The sequence below is a fragment of the Sebastes fasciatus genome, chromosome 16 (genome assembly GCF_043250625.1).
Source record: "Sebastes fasciatus isolate fSebFas1 chromosome 16, fSebFas1.pri, whole genome shotgun sequence".
Classification (NCBI taxonomy): Eukaryota; Metazoa; Chordata; class Actinopteri; order Perciformes; family Sebastidae; genus Sebastes; species Sebastes fasciatus.
Genome location: NC_133810.1, coordinates 25,570,707 through 25,591,395, shown reverse-complemented (window position 1 = coordinate 25,591,395; position 20,689 = coordinate 25,570,707). Strand labels below are relative to the sequence as shown.

General features: G+C 41.3%; 1 protein-coding gene across 5 annotated transcripts in view; it reads left to right on the top strand.

Moving 5' to 3' along the window:
• Nucleotides 1-20,689, top strand: part of dscama (Down syndrome cell adhesion molecule a) — a 116,322-nt gene that overhangs the window by 8,527 nt on the left and 87,106 nt on the right. For all 5 annotated transcript variants that reach the window (XM_074610031.1, XM_074610029.1, XM_074610027.1 and 2 more), the window contains exons 2-3: nt 18,732-19,049; nt 19,161-19,310. In XM_074610031.1, coding sequence (XP_074466132.1) covers nt 18,732-19,049; nt 19,161-19,310 — 468 coding nt within the window. The remainder of the gene's footprint in view (nt 1-18,731; nt 19,050-19,160; nt 19,311-20,689) is intronic.

The window sequence follows — 20,689 nt, the reverse complement described above, 5'->3', positions numbered from 1 at the left end:
TGCTGAGCCTTACATTGACATTTACATATTTAACCAGCATTATTTTTTCCTTTATTTGACTAAATCATTTTAGCTGCCTAAACCCTTATCGTGCTTTAGTTCAGTAGAGCTGATTTTCTTGGAATCAAAAATTGAGAACCGTTGGTGCATTGGCAAATGTTGACATTGAATCTTTTGTGTATCTTGATTGCGTTTACATTGAAGATATCTGCAAAATACGTGGGCAGTGGACATTTCCGTATGTTTAATGTGAATATTTTGACTCATTAGGTGGCGTTGCATTATCCCCCAACATGTGTTTTTGTAATGCAGAAATCCTGTAGCTGCATTATGAATATTATTCTTGGGAGAAAAGGTTGGTCACTGGGGTGATCGTTGCCAAACGACTCCTACAGAGACTCTGCCTGTTGGGGCTTCTTCATGTCGTTCGTGGTTATAGACACCTGTCTGCATGCACAGAGAGATAAGCCTACTTTGATTCCAATTTATTACTATGTCTGTATATGTCTGAGAAGAAGAGAGTAAAGTACTGACGCCCAACAGGGTGTTGCTGACTTGAATATGACTTGTCCCAAACTGCATGTGATTACATGGGGAGACTAGTGGGTACCCATTTTCAGGTCAAGGGATCCCTTTAAAGATGGCCATGCCAGTTTTCCCTTGCCTAAATTTAGCGCAAGTTTGGAGCGTTATTTATGCTCCTTTGTGACAAGCTAGTTTGACATGGTTGGTACCATGGTTTCTAGATTCATATGCTACAAGTATATTCACTAGCTTTAAAACTGAGCCTGTTAAAACCGAAAAATCTCAATTTGCGTTATTGTGTTAAAGAAATTTGTGGCGTTAAAAATTTGCGTAATCGCGTTATTGCATTCACTTTGACTGCCCTAATAGAAACATTTGAATATCTCACAATTCAGTCAGTCTCATCATATTCTGTTCATAGTGAACAGTACAGTGTCATATCACTTACAAGACACTATATATCAGTGTCTCCTCTAACTTTGTGCAACCTTTGTGGTGCGACTAACTAAATGTAACATTTTTACTGAGGTCCAAAAGTTGTAGCCTTTAACAGAGGGGTCTGTTGTCCTTGTGAAAATTCTGACATCTTAAATCCCTCTGAGAAATAGGCTACAAAATAAAAGACTGTCTTGCATTGCAAAGATTAATACTCACTATTTATTTTCTTAAATTCTTTAGAGATCGTCATGTAAAACGTATAAAAAAAATACTGTAATCGGGTTCAACAACACATAATTCATGTCAGTCGTTGTCACACCGACCTTGATTAAGTAGGCATACATATATTGTGATTTGTTAGGTGCCAAATGTGGATATACAATTAGCCTAGCCCTGAAACTTAAGATACATTATGCTGGATCAGTACCTTTGTTTTCTGTGTAAACTGATAAATTAGACTATTTGCTAAATGAATTCATCAACAAAACTTGAATTTTGTTCAAACAAACATTGGTTAAAATACCAGTAATATGGTGCTCTACAAGAGCAGGGTGTGGCTTCATCGGATGGAATAGAGAGAATGGGAATTAAAAAAAATATTATATATAATTAAATAATGAAAAATAGACATAGTAATAACATTTTCTTTTTTGTGAAGAAAAACTGAATATTAAACTATAAAAGACTTAACCGACAAGAAATTGTAGAATCAGGACCTCACTGGCAATTTCTTCCCCTGTGGCTGACTGCTGGACATATTCATTAGGCAGAACCAAACCGTGCTGATTAGCATTCAGAATCCAGCTCTGTTCCTGTAGCCCGAAATGTGAAACATTTTCAAACATTATGGCAAATGTTTCATTAAAGTGTTGCTAGCCCCCAGCTCCATTCCGCTCCAGTCTCCACTCTATCAGGCCTTCCCCAGAAGTGATTATGCTAATTGCTGTTTGATCAGATGATTAAATTATAATTTGATTAATCCCGGGCACTAAACGCTCTGAATACGTTGATGTGTATTTTGCTGCCTGGCAGTGTTTGCAGAGCCCCCCTGTCACCAGCCGGGGCTGTCTGACACACACGATCCAGGTATAGGACAGGCAGAGATGTATGTAAGGCTGCATTGAGAGGTAGTTATGAACAGGGAATGAAACACTGCATTTGATGTACTGTGGTCTGGTAATCACAGCAAACATGATGATTAATAAAGGATCGCTCTCGTCTTGTGTGTAGATTGAGTGCAGCTCTAATGCAGATCGCTGCCATTTTCTCACCATTGCCTGTCTCTGTTACTCTCAATTGACTGTGTATCCATCAGGGTGATTTATAATAGTGCTGTATAGACAGGCTCCTGTAGGACTAGATAATGAGGGTCCTATGTTGTATAGGATTCAATGCCACTCTGGCATCACAAGATTTTAGTATGACTATTCTGCGATTTCAGTCTTGATTGAAGGTATATCAAGATTTCTAATAAAAAGAAACGGGACACACAGATTCACATATAGAATAGATTGGCTCACTATATGTTTGCATTGTAGCAATAAGGGAGGACTCTCTCCTGCAGTGGGGTTGCTGAAGATGAAATACTCACGCCTTTGAGGCAAATGGAGGGCTGTTGAGGGGAGGGTAGGCGGGGATGGAGGGAGAGAGTGTTGATGGGGGGGTGGGGTGGGGTTTCTGAGGCACAAGAGGATGGCTGTGGGCGGAAAGGCAACGATGTCTAGTCATCTGACCCACAATCCCATTTAACCCCAGGACTTTGATTTGCCCTCCACTGTCAACTGCTTATTTCGCCTATATTGTTTCTCTCCTGCAAATGACTTTTATTTTCACCACCTCGAGATGATGCAAAACAACACGGAAAACAGAGCCAACGATCTCTCTAATCTGTTAATTGTGATTCCGGCAGTCCTATATTCTGTTTGTTTATCAATTTTGATGCAATTAAATCATAGCTTTTCTTGCAATAACTTGCAATAATGTAATCCACATAAAACACCACTGTGATTAAGATAGAAGCACATTTATTGTACATTTTTCTATACAAGGCCTTTAATTCAATGTAAATAATACAAGGGCAACAACTCACACTCTTGCATACAAAAATGTAGGGGTGGGAAAAAAATTTGATTCACCTATGTATCACGATTTTATTTCTTTTTACGTTTTTTAAATGGATTTTTTAATGCCAGAATTGATATTATATTTGCTTCATTTGAGTCTATGCAGAGTTAAAAGGAAGTTACCGCTTTTATTATTGTATTCTGAGTAACGTGACGTCATATTCGTTCCGTATTCGTCAACCAAAACGAAACCGCAGCCGGCCGCAGCGAGCCGAAACGCGAAAGTAGAAAACGGCGAAGGGTCTGCATGGATACGAACTGCACCCTCATATATTAAATCCAAAGTGGTAAACACTACAGATACAGTAAAGTATGGAAACACTTTGGGTTTCACACACAGCAGGAAAAGCAGAACTAGACATCACGGCTAAAGCTGCATGCTAACTCTGTCATGGACAGGAAATGTTATGGTATTGCGGTAACGTGCGGTCAAGCCGGCCGTCACTCTCATCTCAGTGGTCAAATCCGCCAACGCTACAACTGTAGAGCACCCATATACTGACATTATTGTTAAATGCATTCAAACGGCCCCGATGGAGCTGACCATGGATGTATAAAGAGAACGGAGCTGTCGGGAGAGCTAGAGACGGACTTGGCGAAGTTAGCGGAAGTATACACGTGTGACTATGTCCGGTTTTCAAAATAAGGTGTTAACAAAGGGAACTGAATATACATAATACATATATAGAAATAAGATTGATTGGATTATATTTACTAGAAGTATAACACATTACATGTCCCTTATAAATTAAAAATAAAATACCACTAATTTGTGAGGGAAATGTCTTTATTCTTTGATTTTTGGGTTGCTGGAAAGAATTTAATAAATAATGCCCAACAATGATTGATATATTTGACTTCAGGACATCTCTGACTACATACATGCTGAAATTCAAACATTTTTACTCTATCAATTTAGATATTTTCCAAAGTAAAAGTCCCTAGAATTGTAAGATATAACTTTTTCCCATGGTCTAGTGTTAAAAAAGTTAACAAAAATTACAATAAATTGTAATCGCAATACTTGTAGAATCGTAATACTTGAAAATCGCAATACATATCAAACCGGCACCCAGGTATCGTGATAGTATCGAATCGGGAGATAGGTGTATCTTTCCTGCCCTGCAAAAATGTGTGTCAGTGCTAATGTTTGCACAGACATCACATGTTAGGACATCACAGTAGCGGTGCTAAATGCACAAAACTGCAAAATAAAAATGGTAAACGTATTTTCTTTGTTAGAATAATGTCCTCTATCTTGGATTTTTTTGCATGACTGAATGAATTCAGTCGCCTACCGTCTTCTTCTCTTTTGTATGTTTTGAGAATGTATTCTAGAAAAACAAATTCTCATCCAAGTGGGTCATTTATACACCAGTACAGCATCTCACTGCTTCCCCAGTGTGGATTACTGGTTCACAACCTCAAACAAGGCCCAAGGAAGCTGATGTATGTGTGTTTGTTATATAAGAAGAGTTTTCATATCCCACACACTTGTGATGGTGGAGAGGAGCCCTGCATGGAGTATTTGGTGGGCCTAATGGTGCGGCTGCACTGATCGGACATGCAGAGACATGAGTGAGAGCATTGCTTTCTCTCGGATTGTTTTGGGATTTATTCGATGCAAGAAATGCCTAGCTAACTATGTTTGCTAGTTCATCATCTCCAATATGTTCTGTGGATGATCTGTCTAAATGGACACACATCTGTCAGAAATGGACACATCACCTAAGTGCTGAATGGACACTTTTCTTTGAAAAACAAAGTGAAACTAAACGACAGCAGACAGGCTGAACATATCAGTGCCGCCTGAACTGGAGTAAACATTTCCCCGTCACATTTCTGACCTGTGGTTTGCTCACCACCCGTGTTGCATTTTAGCTCTCAGTCATAAATGTCAGCATGTTAAGTCACCACTTGCCTCCAGTCATATGTCAAATCATGTCAAATTTATTTATTAAAAAGGAAAAACAGATTAGTTATGAAGAGCATTATATAGCACATCAGAAAAAAAGCTTGTGTTTTTAATGGCTAAGACCAACCTTTAATGCAGAATTGAATGGATGTCTCTTCAGTTAGTAACCTGCTGCATTGTTGGAACTCTGACAAGAGAAACGATGTAAAACTCTGCTCGGATTTGTATTCTATTCAGATACATATGAAATGTATATGTTGGCTCCTGTGCTGTGCTGGATGTAGATGATCTTCAAGCTGTCAGCCTTCCTCCTTCAGCTAATCTTCTCGTTCATCCCTCCCTGCTGAGTTTAATGTCCTACCTCTCGGCTCACCTGTGATCCACCTCCCTTCTCTCTCTCTCTCTCTCTCTCTGTCTATCAGCTCAGTCACAGTTGCACTTGACAGTATAGCAAGTAGAGGTGGGAAGAATCTTACTGAAACAGAAACAATGCGTCTTTTCCACTCTCTAAAAACATGCACAGTGTATATTGTGCTGCGATGTATAGACATTTGAGTTTCTATACATTGAATGATACATTCAAATACATGACATTTAGCAGGTACAATGTTTACCATGTTCCCCATCGCAACTATCCAATAGTTGAGATATTTCAGTCTGCATTGACCCCACCGACAGCCCAACATCGCCATCCATAGAGCCATGTTGCTAGCATGGCTTTCAACCATTTTATTTTAACATTATTTATGATTTGTTTGTTGCCTCGGCCGAGAAGAAGATTGCAGTATTGTGTCAGAAGAAAGGCGCACATTGCTAAGGTATGTGATGTGTTGTAATTGGCTCTATAACACAATATGTATGTGTGCTATCTTCTGTGGGCTCCAGAGCTCTGGAATGTAACCAGCGTCTACATCAAGCTCTGATTCACACTTTGATATTCATGTGGAATAATATCAGAAGTTACTACATCGGGAACATCCTGTCATTTCAATGCTGTGTCACTTAGGAAGGGTAATGGAGCATTATGAATGTCTCATATGGTTGTTTTTACCTCTTCCGCTTCTGTCTTCTTGATGTGCCTTTGCATATTAGCTTCAGTGGCAGCAGCTAGAGTTTGTTTACTCACTCACAGGAGTTTCTCCTCTTTACTCCTTCGCCATCTCTCTCTCTCTCTCTCTCTCTCTCTCTCTCTCTCTCTCTCTCTCTCTCTCTCTCTCTCTCTCTCTCTCTCTCTCTCTCCCCCCTCTGTCTCAGTCGATTTGCAGTATTTGTCCGTTTCCACCTTGGCGATGTAACTGATTAAGGTCTTCAAAGTACCCAGTAAGTGGGAACTCCCTCCTCTCCTGTTGGCGCTCATGTAAATGAGCGTTCATATGCATCAACTAACCCACTCCACGGCGACTCTCGTCTCGCCCTCCAGAGAGTTGACATCAGAGGAGGGTATCATTGGTTTTACATAGCGGCTGCGTGGCACTGAGCGCACCGCTCAACATTATTCATGAGGGCAAAATGGGAGCCGGTGATTTGGGAGAGTGAGGGGACCTTGTTCTCCGATCTGTGCATCCCGGATCAGCGCTGCACTTCTCTTTACCGATTACTGTGTAAGCCCCTAGGGCAGGAGAGGAGGGGGTGGAGGTTGTGGGGGTTGTGGGGGTGGGGGGTGGGGGTGGGGGTTTGGATGCTTACTCACTGTCATCATGAGGCCGTCCTGTCCTCCACCCCATCTCCACTGTCCCTCCCCCTTTTGCAATCCTCCAGCCCCCACTCTCCCCTCCCTAGGCGGTCTCTGCAGAGCTCTGCCTTAATTACCTGCATCGCCTGCCATGAGCTGTCAGTGTGGCTCAGTGCTTGTTTGCCCCAGTGGAGTTGCCCTAATGTCTTGATGCCCTGGTGCCCACTGTAGCACCACAGAGAACTCTGACCTGGTGAAGGCCACACTGTGGCTGAGAGCCAATTGGACTCTAATGTTTAAATACATTAGCGGCAACGGGCAGGCTAATAGCTAATTCAGTGTGATAAAATCATAAGAGAAAAGGTAGAATATCAGGACGTTGTTGCAGGAAAACAAAGCAGTCAACCAGCACATATGAAATAATGTGAAGCATCAGTGAGTTTTTTTTGTCATTTCAACGAGAAAACAAGCCGAGCACATTCATCTAAGGTTTGATTAATGGTGTTTGGTTGAGGTAAACACAGGCCGAGCAAAAAGCCCCTGACACATCAGTGGGCTAATGCACAGGCTAATGCATAGGCCTATTTATGTTGTGTGTTAGTGGGACCTATATTGATCAGACATTTACTTAAATAAATTGCCTGGGTGATTTGAAAAGCAACCACTGATGGGCACTGTCAGAGTGGAGGTTCACGGGTCTTACTGAACACACTGTAGAGCGCTGCAGCAATGAGTCCTAAAACACGGAAATGAGTTAGCATTTTAGCACTTCCGGTTCCCTCGTCTGGAAGTCAATGGTGTTTTTTGAACGTGTTTTTAGTTAGATGCCTAAAATAAGGTCTGTCGTTAACGCAAGCTGAAGAGATTTTTTTCTACGTCATAAAATACATCAATAAATACCCTATTCGTGAATTTTGAAGCCTTAATGTGTCTTTAAAAAGGCGGTTGCTAACAAGTGGCTAAATGAGACTACTTTACAGCCTTGTTGTTTATAGTAGCGCTCAAGCGACCGTGGTGTAAACGTTAGCTTTTTACTTCTGGCGATTGCATTCACGCGTCAAAAATCAGAAAAGTTCATTTGTGAAGATTATCTTGCTGAGCAAAACCTGTAAATATCATAAATGTGTGTTGTTCGCCACAGAGCTTATTTTTCTGCAATAATCCAAAACCCAATGGAAAAGTTCCATTGGCTTTTTGTCGAGGGAACCCACGGCGATGCTAACTTGCTGGTTGGCCTACAAAAATACGTCATCCCTGGAGCGCTCTATACAGGGGAAATATAAGACATGTCTGTTCATTCTTTCGGAATAAGATTATTATTAAGTATCTTTGCAACTGGTGCCTGCTCTCACAGCATTCTCCGTAATGGTGGCAGGCAAAAAAAAACAGCAGCATTACGGCCTGCATCGACTCCTCACTGTCTCACCTGTCAACCAAGCCCATGTCAGCCTCTATGTTCGCGGGCTCCGAGACATTAACGCTCATCCCCCAACCCAACATCCCTCTGACACGCCCGCGTGCACTCTCCTTGACCGAAGCGTGTCTGGTGCCCTTGAGCTCCAAACGCAGCAGCAGAGGCTCCACAATGGGAGGATTGCATTAGGAGTCACCTGCAATCCACGATTAGAGGCTTCAGCAGGCCCTGCCACCAATAGGTGCTGACATCTGGGACTCTGCCAAGCATTATTTCACACAGCAAGGAAACGGGACCCACACTTCACTAACCCAACAGGACCCCTGCCCCCGCTCCTTCCTGCCCTCCTCTGAGCTTTGCTAAGACCAAAAACACAGGAAAAAAAAGAGAGTGCATCTATTATACATGTGTGGGATTCATAATTGAACGATATCACTTTTTCCTCTTTGTGGTTTTGGCTCATGGAGAACTGATGTCGATTAAGACTGTCGAAGGCGCTGGCACAAGCAGGCATATGGCGACTGTTAGCGAGAGCATGTGTGTGTGTGGGCATGATAGGCATGGGAGTGCGTTGGTGTTCAGCATAATATTGTAATGGGCATGTGTGTGATGCCAAAGCCGTATCAAGAAGAGTGAGATAGAATGACTTGAAGGGTTTATACAGTTTGTGAGCGTGAGGGATTAAATATGAAAATAAGAATGGGACTAGAGATGTTCCGATGACATTTTTTCCTTCCCGATACCGATTTCAATACTTGATGGTATTGGATCAGTGGGTAGACTGGCGTTCTCACTGATACTCAAGCCCGAATTTTGGGGAGTATCGGACACATTTCCGATACTGGTATCGGTATCGGAACAACTCTAAATGGAAACTTGTTTTATCCAAAAATCTCAGGACACAAGAAGGAACTTTAAATGAAAGGGAGGAAAGAAACAGCCCAATCATTTAGGTCTACTCAATAAGCAGTCGCAACATCTTTAGAAGATAATTCATTTTAAAGTAAGATTAAAAAAAGCAGCACTATCAACAGAGACAGGAATCCTTTGAGATGCGGACCAAAGCGTTGCAGACTGCAGGCTTAATCTGCCAACCGGTGCTGACGGCTGACCGACTATCGATAGGGTCCACATAAATCTTTCATCTCCCGTTTCAGGATTCAGCCTGCTCTCGTTTTGATCTTACCCGGGCGTTATCAATAGATCCTCAAAAGTGCGCCTCTTCAGTCTGCAAAAACAATTGCGTTACATATCTCTGAGATGCGCATTTGTATGTGTTACATCTTACTATTTTATGACAGCCGTTAATGAGATTATTATTTAACGGTGCCGTACACAAACACACTTGATGACAGCCAACAGCCACCCACATACTGTCTCCTTTGCTTGCAAGCAAGCATTATGATAAATTGGGCTGGTTTGTCTTGGGCTATTAATTTGCAACTGAATATTCATATAATATCCCCCCCAAAAATACAAATTCTGTTTATGTAATTTCAGCTTTATTAGATAATTCTCAGTGAACAGTCAAAGGAAATATACTGCAAGGAGTCTGTGTCTACTATTAAACAGATTTGAATGCGTTATTGGACAAGTAGGGTGACGTGTTATAAAGGAGGATTTATTTTTCCTTTTACCCAACTTCACTCTTTAACCAGGACACAGCAGAGTGTGTGTGTGTTGTTTACCACTCATCTCCTACAGCTCCCTGATTTTAGGCTGCACTGCTTTTCAGTTGCAGGGACTCGTGAAGGTCCAGTGGATGATAAATACAGATCAGCAGCAGAGTCAATCAGTGGGCAGCTGAGTGCAGTGTGACTTCCTCTCTCTCTCTTCGCCTGCGTTGTTTGTTTTGCACCTGCATCCTCCTGTAAAAGGTGGAGCAAGTCAGAATGTGAGAGACGGGGTCAGAGGAGCGTGAAGGAGAGATGAAGGTTACGAAAGGAATACAGACAGCCAAAGCAGAGCATGGAGAAAGAGAATGAGGTGAAAAGGAATAAGGGGAGAAGAAAGAGGTTGTGGGATACAGCTGAGACGGAGCACGCCTTTGACCTCTGTCATGGCGTCTCTCCTATCCTTCTCCCTTTTCTTTACATTCTCCGTTAATAGCAGCCTGCGTGTCACTGTCGGAGTGCTTCCCAGCTTTCCCGCCTCCCCACTCAAACCCCGCCCTCACTGTTTTCCTTGGCACTGCGCTGAAAAATAAATGCACTCCCACTGTATCTGTCTGAACTGTTGGGATCTGGCAGGGTTTTGCGTCCATCAGGCTTTCTAATTTTAAGGAATCAGCCACCCAGAAATGGGTGGTGGTGGAGGGTCTCAATTTTTTATGAGTTGGTGCAAAGCGGATTGAGACAAAAGCAGTTATGAGGCATGCCTTTCTTCTTCTTTGCTCATTCACCTTTCAAACACACTCAGACCAGCGGCTGCATGATGGCTGTTTGTTCTGGTTTTACAGTGTCAGCTACTGCAGCCACCATCACACTGTTAAAACCTCCTGTTCTATTTCCACCAGTAACAGTTACACAGCTTCTATTTAGACTCAGTTAAGACTCGAGGGTGGGATTCAAATACAACATTTAATAGATTTAGGTACAGATAGTATTGTAAATCACCGCTATACTGTACTTTTATTTCACGGTATTTTTTGTGACTCTAAACTAAAAGAAAAAGACCTGTTTGTGGAAGAAAACTGAATTTATAAGATGATGTTCATAAATGCAATATAACATTTAGAGCTGGGACAATACACCTATCTCCCGATTCGATACTACGATACTTGGGTACCGATTTGATATGTTGTTGCAATTTTTAAGTATAGCGGTTCTATATTACGATTTATTGCAAAATTGTGAAAAATATCTAAATTAATACATTAGAATGTTTGATTTTCAGCATGTATGTAGTCAGAGATGTCCTGAAGTCAAATATATCAGTCAATGTCAGGCATTATTTATTACATTTTTCTTAAATTAGTGGTATTTTCTTTTTAATTTTAAGGGACATGTAATGTTTTATACTTCTGACGAATATAATCAATCATCTTATTTCCATATATGTATTTTGTATATACAGTTCCCTTTGTTAACATCTTATTTTGAAAACGTACGTACGACGTAGCCTCACATGTATACTTCCGCTAACTTCGCCAAGTCTGTCTGCTGTTTGAATGCAAATAACACAAATGTCAATATATGGGTGCTCTACAGTTGTAGCGTCGGCCGATTTGACCACAGAGATGAGAGTGACGGCCGGCTTGACCGCACGTTACCGCGATACGATAACGTTTCCTGTGTTTTTGTTACAGTGTGAGGGTGCATTTCGTATCCACGCGGACCCTCCGCCATTTTCAACTTTCTCGTTTCTGCCCGCTGTGGTTTGTTTTGGTTGACGGATACGGAACAGATATGACGTCACGTTACTCAGACTACAACAATTAAAGCAGTATCTTCCTTCTACCTCCCCATAGACTCAAATGCAGCAAATATACTGTATAGATTCTGTTATTAAAAAATCAATTTAAAAAAAGTTTTTAAAAAAAAGAACAAATCACGACACATGGTTGAATTGATTTTTTTTAACACTGCAGTAATTTAAAATACTAGAACACCGGTACACAACGATTGGTGTACAATTTATTATTTTAATAATAAATAAGAATTCAGTAAATTTATGTCTATGTATTTATTTGTTATATTTTGTTTTACAAAGTTTTAAGTCAAGCCTGATGTTGCCTTACACATTAAAGAACGATCACAGTCACTTCCATACGGTGAGGCCTATACAGCTTATTAATTAAACACCGATCGGTACTCGGTATCAGCCGATACCCAAAGTATCGCTAACAGTATCGAGACTGAAAAAGTCAGATCGGTGCGTCCCTATATTATAGTAAAGATGATGCCGCTTATTGTTAAATACCTGCAACTACCAAGACTTGTGCGTGCGTGCGTACGTGCGTACATGCGTGCGTACGTGCATGCATGCGTTAGTACATGCGTGGCAATTTTTGCAGATGACAAGAGCCAACATGTCTGTTTTGTAGCCAAATGATCTAAATTGTGGTGAAATAGTCCTCTACTGATCAGCCACGCAGTCACAGCAGCTCCCTGCTATTCATAACAGATGCTGAGATTTTATGATCATCTTGATGGCAGATTCTCCTACTTGAGAAAACGACTGGCAAGCTGTTACTCTGTGTGTTTACACTACTGTAAATTAACCCTTGATAAGCTCTTCATACATCATTATGGGTAGTGAGCCATTTAGAACGGCTCTTTTTTTTTGTACTTCACATTGGGGCCTTTTCACCAATGCTTTTTTTTTTGTATATGTACTGCATTAATGCTGCTCTGTTAAATGTGAGGAAATAAGAAATAGTGATAAAAGTAATAAGTAATCTGTATATGTGAAGGTTAATGCGCAGTATGCTTAGTATTTGCAACACATTTTAAAGGAAGCTTCTAAACTGATGATGTATTGGTGTTACAGAGTAGCCCAGTTAGTAAACATACAGCATGCAGAGAAATTTGAGTAGTGTCATGTGTTGACAGAACGATAAAAGCTGAAGGTTATTTATCTGCATGTCTGCCAGCTACAAAACAGGATAGCCTGTCACAATGCAAACACAAGAATGTGTTGCCAAGCTTTATCAGCACACTTGTTTTTCAGTCTTCACTGTTGTCAGGTTACTCATTTATTGGTAAAATGACACCTGAATATTTGGCTCCCCATCGATCGATAACGATCAGTGTTTTGAGGTAATTAATGTTCAGGTTTTAGCATCGTCAAACTGGCAATCAATAATTAAAAAAATCCCCCAGAACTGGCTAGTGTCACAGCTCCTCTGCCTTCTCTCACCTCTCCTTGAATAAGAAACTACAGCCGTGTAGCTGTCGACAACTACAACCGTTTGCCTTTCAACACCTCCGGGCCTGGCCCTCTGAGTACTGCATGTGTGAAGTGAGTGCTGCTGGAAATGTGCGGAAACATGTGTACGCCGTGGTGTTTGTTTGTCTTAACAGGTTGAACGACCAGTGGGTGGAAGTGGCCGGTGATTTGAGCGCGCTCATTAGGAATTTATGAAGCGCTAAAATGTTTGGTCTCTGGAGAGGGGGGATTGGCAGCTGTCGCGCGGGCAGGCTGGCGACAGGAAGGCAGAGAGCCCACATTAGAGAGAGCAGAGAGACTGTAGAGATACAGTGGCGATGCCTGAAATATTTACAGACAGTGGCTGTTCACAGAACAACACTGTTGAGATTTAAAGCTCCGTAATGTACCTCTTTTTTTCACCCACAGCATTGTTTGTTCACTGTGGAATTTCATTTTAAAATTACAATTTTAATTTTTTTCTTTGGCTTTCCCAATCGGCTACCTCCGGCGCAAACACGGAAGTGCCAAAAACTGTAGTTCTTCGAATTGCCAGTTGAGGCTGGTTCTAATAGCAAGTTAATCTCGTTTTCTTACCTGATGTGTTTTTTACCAGCGACTCCTGGTGTTTTTTATCAGCCGGGAAGCAAAAGAACGAGCAAGACCCGTTGCTCGTGTGAGTACATCCCAGTACAAAACACACAGGCATCGTAGCTTCAGTGACAGAGATGTCACTTGCGCGATTTTGGGTGTTTCTTTTCTAATTACGTATTTTCCTGTAATTTGAAGGTCAACAGTTTTACAACAAACTGCGACTTTCTTGACTTGCAAAATTATGGCCGGGACTTCACCTCTCTATGGCTCTTCAGAGACCTGGTGATATCACGGAGACATCCGTATTTAATACAGTCTATGAGTTTGCTCTGCAGATGTAACTGATTTCAATAAAACAAACATTCACAGTCTTGTAACAGTCCTTACTTTGTTTATCCATGATACATACTGCAGGCACACTAAAGCTTTGTTTGTGCTCGCACAAGACACCGTGGTGCAGGCCTCCGAAGATGGCGCGCACCCTACAAGCATGCACAGAGGCGTTTATGCTCAGCGTGTTGTTCGTTGCAATATGCTCCGAAACGCAAGGGGGCTTACAAACAAAATATTCTGTGGATAAGCAAGAAGTCAACTAGTGGTACCGGAAAGAAAAGTAGGCTGCTTGGCAACAGTAGTAAACACTAAACACCGACGTACGTACCGCCAAACATTGCATTTGTGTACTGTAATTATTACTGTCGCTTACATCCAAGTCTAAATTACTTTCCGTCTCTCGGTGCCTTCCCTCGTGTCGCCACTCTTTCCATGAGACTTTTTTTAGCTTTTAAAAATCAATCTCTCATATTCTTTCACAGCCTGCAGCAAAAAGCCTCTTCTCTCCCCAGTATGTTGCCTATTTCTTTCCTAGAATTTAATGACATGTGACTGTCCCTGTGGTCTCCCAATGGAGAGTTGTAGAGATGTCTGTACAGGCCAACCTGCTTGGCCAGTCTTCCCTCGAAGGCATCCGTGTTGAAATGAAAAGCGCAGCAGCGAGCAGTCCGCGCGTAGTTACAAAAATTCAGAGGTGCACGACAGACCACCGCGACAACTTGCGGAGCCTTTGTGCACCATGCGAAAGCCGTGATGACGCGCACCATGCGCCGGCTTCACTACGTGGAGCATAAACCTAGCTTAAGGTAACGTTGTTCAGCTAATAAACTGGCAGCTGAGTGTATATTTATAGTGTATATAGAGTACCGGCTGACATAGCCTGTATCACACTAAGTCATAGAGTCAGTAATGCCTTGAGCGTGCTCGAGCAGGTTCTTCGGCTTCTTTTGTTTTGTAACTCAGCTCAGTTCTGTGCAACTTGCATTGTTTCTGTATTTGCTCATTTTCTCAATTTGCGGCTCATTTTGTCAAATAGGTGAAGTTATTTTCTTCATTTGATTGTGTTTTTGTCTATTTGCATGTTGTTGGTTTTTTTAGTTGCAGCGTGTTAAGCTCTCAGGGCCACCACACATTTCGGCAAGTGGTCTGTATGGAACCAAGCAGAAATGTAGTGAAATTTCTGCTTCAACTTTTACCCATTGTAGCCGACAGCAGTGCAGTTTTCAGTGTGATATTTGTAAAGATCCTCAGATCTCAGCCAACAAGTCATAAATTGTTATTGCCACAATGCTGTTTTACAATGGCAGGGCTAGGGTTAACAGTTTTACTGTGGATTGTTTCGCCCTTTAAAACAACAGGTACAATATTGTTGTTGAATGTTCTGGCACCTATCGGGATAATGATCAATAAAGCTATTCATTATTATTATTCGATAGAAAACGATTGAATCAAATCAGTTAGCTACCTGTTAGGCAATATATCGATATCATACCGTTATCATGATATGAGACTAGATATCGTCTTAGATTTTGGATATCGGAATATCCTAATATGGCATAAGTGTAGTTTTCCTGGTTTTAAAGACTGCATCACAGTAAAATGATGTCCTTTTCTGAACTTACCAGACTGTTCTAGCTCTTATATTATTTACCTTTACCCACTTAGTCATTATATCCACATTATGGATGATTATTTGTCAAAAATCTCAACTTAAAAGTATTTTTTGCAGATGCAGATGGTACAGAAAGAGTCTTCCAAACTGCAGATTTTTTAGAAATGTGCTACAAAACAGGAGTCTGCAGTTATCTCGCATTATAACTGTTTATTTTCTCCACAACTCAAAACAACTGGGAAAATATTCCGAAGGCAGTGGATGTATTAAACAAGTCCTCCGCCCCTCCTTGGGATCCAGCCAGTATACATACCCTGGCCCGGTGCCAACAGTGTGGGTTGTCCATTACAGCACAGAGTTGCATTGTCAGTTTTTATCCAGCACAGTAACTTACTACAGGGGAAGTGCATCACATTACATTGACTTGCTTCATTAGTTAAGATGACTTGGAAACATCCTCTGCTGCACACTGTGTAGATGAACATGACAAATTGACTATATATCAGCTTTTAGGGCCTTTTTTTTTTGCCAATATCCATAATTGTAATTATGGAACTGATTCTCAGTGAGTGTTTGACACCACAGCAACAATATAATTGTTACAATGATAGACTACCTATTTAGATCCAGGAGGAAACATTTTTGGAGGACAGCTTTTAATTCTGATGAAAGCAGAGATGCAAATGAGTTTGTCAAGAGAGAATGTATGTTTGTTTATGTGAGGTTAAACACAATAAACAGGGGAAAAGATAACAAATAAGACCTCTAAAACACGAGAATATAGCATGAACATTGTTGCTCACACAATATGACACAACCACTTCTTTTCTACGTGTAGTGATTGTGTTCAGGATGATTACTTGAGCTTGAATAATAATGTTTTTTTTTCTCCATATGTTTACCAAGTAATGCCTTTTATTGATGGAAAATGACCCCTGAAGCCACTGACATTAAGAACTCACTGGATTTCTGAGAACTCTGTTGGGTTGTGTTTGTCCTCAGAGCTTGTCAGTTGGTGCAGAAAAGGATTTTGTAAACGTAGGCTATAGGTGTGTGTGTGTGTGTTTTTTTTTTTCCGATTAATTGATTAATCATTTGACTGTGAACAGTCAAACTATAGTGAAAAAAATACCCATCACAACTTCCGAGAGCCCAAGGTGACATCGTCAGATGTTGTGTTTTCTTCGACCAATAGTCCAAAACCCCAAAACATTAAGTTTATTATATATATTTATTTTATATATTATATAAAAAAGGGGGGCTGCACGGTGGTGCAGTGGTTAGCACTGGCGCCTCACAGCTAGAGGGTTGCAGGTTCAAATCCGGCTTGGGACCCTTCTGTGTGGAGTTTGCATGTTAGCGTGGGTTTTCTCCGGGTACTCCGGTTTCCTCCCACAGTCCAAAGACATGCAGGTTTAGGTTAATTGTGGACTCTAAATTGCCCGTAGGTGTGAATGTGAGTGTGAATGGTTGTCTGTCTCTATGTGTCAGCCCTGCGATGGACTGGCGACCTGTCCAGGGTGTACCCCGCCTTCGCCCAATGTCGGCTGGGATCGGCTCCCCCGCGACCCCTAACGGGATAAGCGGTTGCAGATGGATGGATGGATTATATAAAAAAGGGTAACACTTTATAATAACCATCATTTATAAGTGGTAAATTGTTAAGAGTTAATTAAACTTAGTTAATAGTTATTTTACTGTTAAACAATGAAATGATAATTAATAATGTTTACTAATAATTAGTAGTGCTATAATTTATGTCTATAAGTATTTGTTAATGATATCAACCTTTAAGAAATTGTTTGCAAAACATATATAAACATTACACAGATAGATGGTCCAGATAGATGTGTAACTTCGTTAATGGTAATAGATTTGATTAGATAGATTATAATACTTTGTTAAAAGGTTAATAATGACTTTGTAAAGCATCTAGAAACATTATTTAGAAAGATAGTTAATACTTAATAATTGGTTTCTGGTCCATCTATATGTAATGTTCATAGATGTTTTATAAACAATGTCTTAAAGGTTTACAAATCATTTGGTAATCATAAACAAACATTAACTATTTATGAACTAAGTTTAATCAACTGTCAATTTATCATTTATAAATTATGCTTATTATTAAGTCTTAAATCAGTAAAGCAGTAAATCTTTCATGTGTGAGTAGGGATGTCACGTGAAGCGATACCGGTACCAAATCGATGCCAAAATTCTGAATACAGTACCACAGGTATTTTAGGTACTGGAGGGGCTCGGGAATTAACGGCATCTAAAATCTGAAAGGACGCAGTAAACTCACTATCGACACGTCCAGAGGATGCACCCTATTTTTTCCCGGATAATGCTACATTGTGAACAACAAATCTGTGTTGAAATCGGCAGGAGGAAAAGCTAACATTAGCTGTTAGCAGCCGGTGGGCAACACAGTCCTGCGGAGCTAACAGCTAACGTATTGAGTTTCATCATGATGCGTTCAAGCTCTATTTAGGTGAAGGTTAATTCTAACGTTATCATAATGTGTTCAAATGTAATCTTGCAAAATGTATCTTTTGGCATGAAACCTGAATAAATACAGATGTTTGAAGGAGATGTTTTCACAGCAATATGAAATAGATAAAAGAGAGGGAATTATGACCTCTAAGTGTTTATTGTTTGTTTTTTTACCGTGGTATCAAAGTGGGAAACGAGAATCGTGGTATTATTACTGACATCCCTACGTGAGAGAATTTTTAAGATTTCTTTCTTGAAAAATAACTTAAACCATTATTCAATTATCAAAATAGGTGCTGATTATTTTTCTGTCGATTGACTTATCGATTGACTGATTAACCGTTTCTAGAGGAAGGGTGTGTCTACAGACATGCATGTTGCGAAGGCAGGTGTGGCGCTCTGCTGGCTCTGTTATTTCACATCCATTGCTGCTCTCCCACAGCTTTGCTGCAATGTCTCTTCATAGACAACAAGAGACACACTCCTGCAACCTCCCTCCACTGCAGTGAGCACAAACACAATGGTCAACCAGGGAAAAACACGCTCGGCCTAAATTCAATGGAAAAACAGAGATGCAGGATAGCACAATTCTGTCATGATAGCTATTCTTTTATGTGGTGGGGTATAACAATAGCGGGTTTAGTTTGTCAGTTTGATCATTTAAAGACCTCTGAATGTTCAAGTTTTGATAGGAAGACAAACTAACATTTCTGTTTTCAATCTCATTTCTCTCCCTGCAGTTTTCTGTGAAGATCTACGTTCCAGCTTATATTTTGTCAATGCATCTGTGCAAGAGGTAGTGTTTGCCAGCACCACAGGGACATCGGTGCCCTGTCCCGCCGCAGGCGTGCCCCCTGTCTCACTGCGCTGGTACCTGGCCACCAGCGAGGAGATCTATGATGTGCCAGGGATCCGCCATGTGCACCCCAATGGCACCCTTCAGATCTTCCACATCCCCCCTTCCAGCTTCAGCAAACTCATCCACGACAACACCTACTATTGCACAGCGGAGAACCCCTCAGGGAGAATCAGGAGCCAAGATGTCCACATTAAGGCTGGTCAGTTTCTCTGCTCATGAATGTCTACACCTATGCTTTGTTGCAAACAATCGTGATCCATTATGAGGAGTAGCTTGTCTTACACAACACCTCTCTGTCCCCTCCTCCCAGTCCTACGAGAGCCCTACACTGTCCGGGTGGAGGACCAGAAAGCCATGAGAGGCAATGTGGCGGTCTTCAAGTGCATTATCCCTGCCTCAGTGGAGGCCTACATCACTGTTGTGTCCTGGGAGAAAGACACAATGTCAATCAATGCTGAAAGTAAGTCATGGCATCTTTCTATACTACAGTAACTTCAGCAGTCCACGGGAACATATGGGGTAGTTTGAAATTTGGCACCAGTATTTAGTTACTGATGAGAATCTGTTTTCCTCTTTGCTGAGTTGTGATGAGCACAGTGACAGCAGAGGCGTGTCTGAGCCGTAGACTGTATATAAGAAGTAGATGTCACCGAGCTTGGCTTTTGGCCGTCCCATGTTGGTCTTTTGCAACCAGAAGTGACACGAGAGGGTGGAGCTAAGTACAACCCAACGATGAATAAGACATTTTTTCCCAACCAATAAGGTTATAATTTACTTTCATGAACTGAAAACACACTGTGAAAGGGTTAAAGTTGTAAGATGAAAACACGGACAACTCCCAGACTAGACAACACCGTGGTAGCGACCTGTCAATCACGAGGTAGCCCCGCCCTAAAGCATCCCCTGCTTTATGGTCTATTTGACTCTAAATGGGACCATAATTTACTAAATTAACATCATGCAGAAGAAAACTTTAAACTAGTGATTGAGACCATAAACTTACAATGTGTACTGAGGTAATAAATCAAGTGAGAAGTAGGCTCATTTTCTCATAGACTTCTATACAATCTGTCTTCTTTTTGCAACCAGAGGAGTCGCTTCCTGCTGGCTGTTAGAAAGAATGCAAGATTAAGACACTTCCGCATTGGCTTCACTTCTCAGACCCCGGAGTTGCCCACTGAACTAATTGTACAAATCTTCTGACATGAGCCCACAAAAAGGCCTTGTTTGTACCAGCTAGCCAGGCCCATTCTCTCTGTGTGTGTGTGTGTCTGTGTCTGTGTATCCACATCTGTCTGACCCAATGACAGTGAGGTCCCGCTCCTCTTCCTCTGCCTGGTCTTCCACGAGAGCGCAGGCTGCCAGCCATGTCACTTAGTCTCAGTGTATTGACCCATTTCTCTGGTTGATAGGAAGCACTGCAGCACTCTGATCATTCAAATCACTTAAATGGAACGCTCGCCTGCGTGATTGTTTCCCAGCCCTGGGGGGCAAATTCACTTTATGTGGGGCATTTAGCAAACTCAATAGACAAGAGCTAATGTCATTTTGCTTTTGGATGGAGGGCAAATGCTGGCTAGCGACTGCTTTTTTTTTTTTTGTTGACGTTTCACATTTGTCCGCTGAGGCGAAATCGGCCATGTTGAAATCTAAAGCAATCTCTTAATTGTCCGTAAATGGATTTGCCGCGAGCATGTTTTCAGATATGGGTATACACAAGGATGGACTATATACTGTAGGTTTTCTCATTTCGCATATTCGTGTGTTTGAACGTATCACTGGATAGTTCAATCGTTTCGCAGCACGGCTGCACAGTTTGACTGGATATTTTGGAATGCT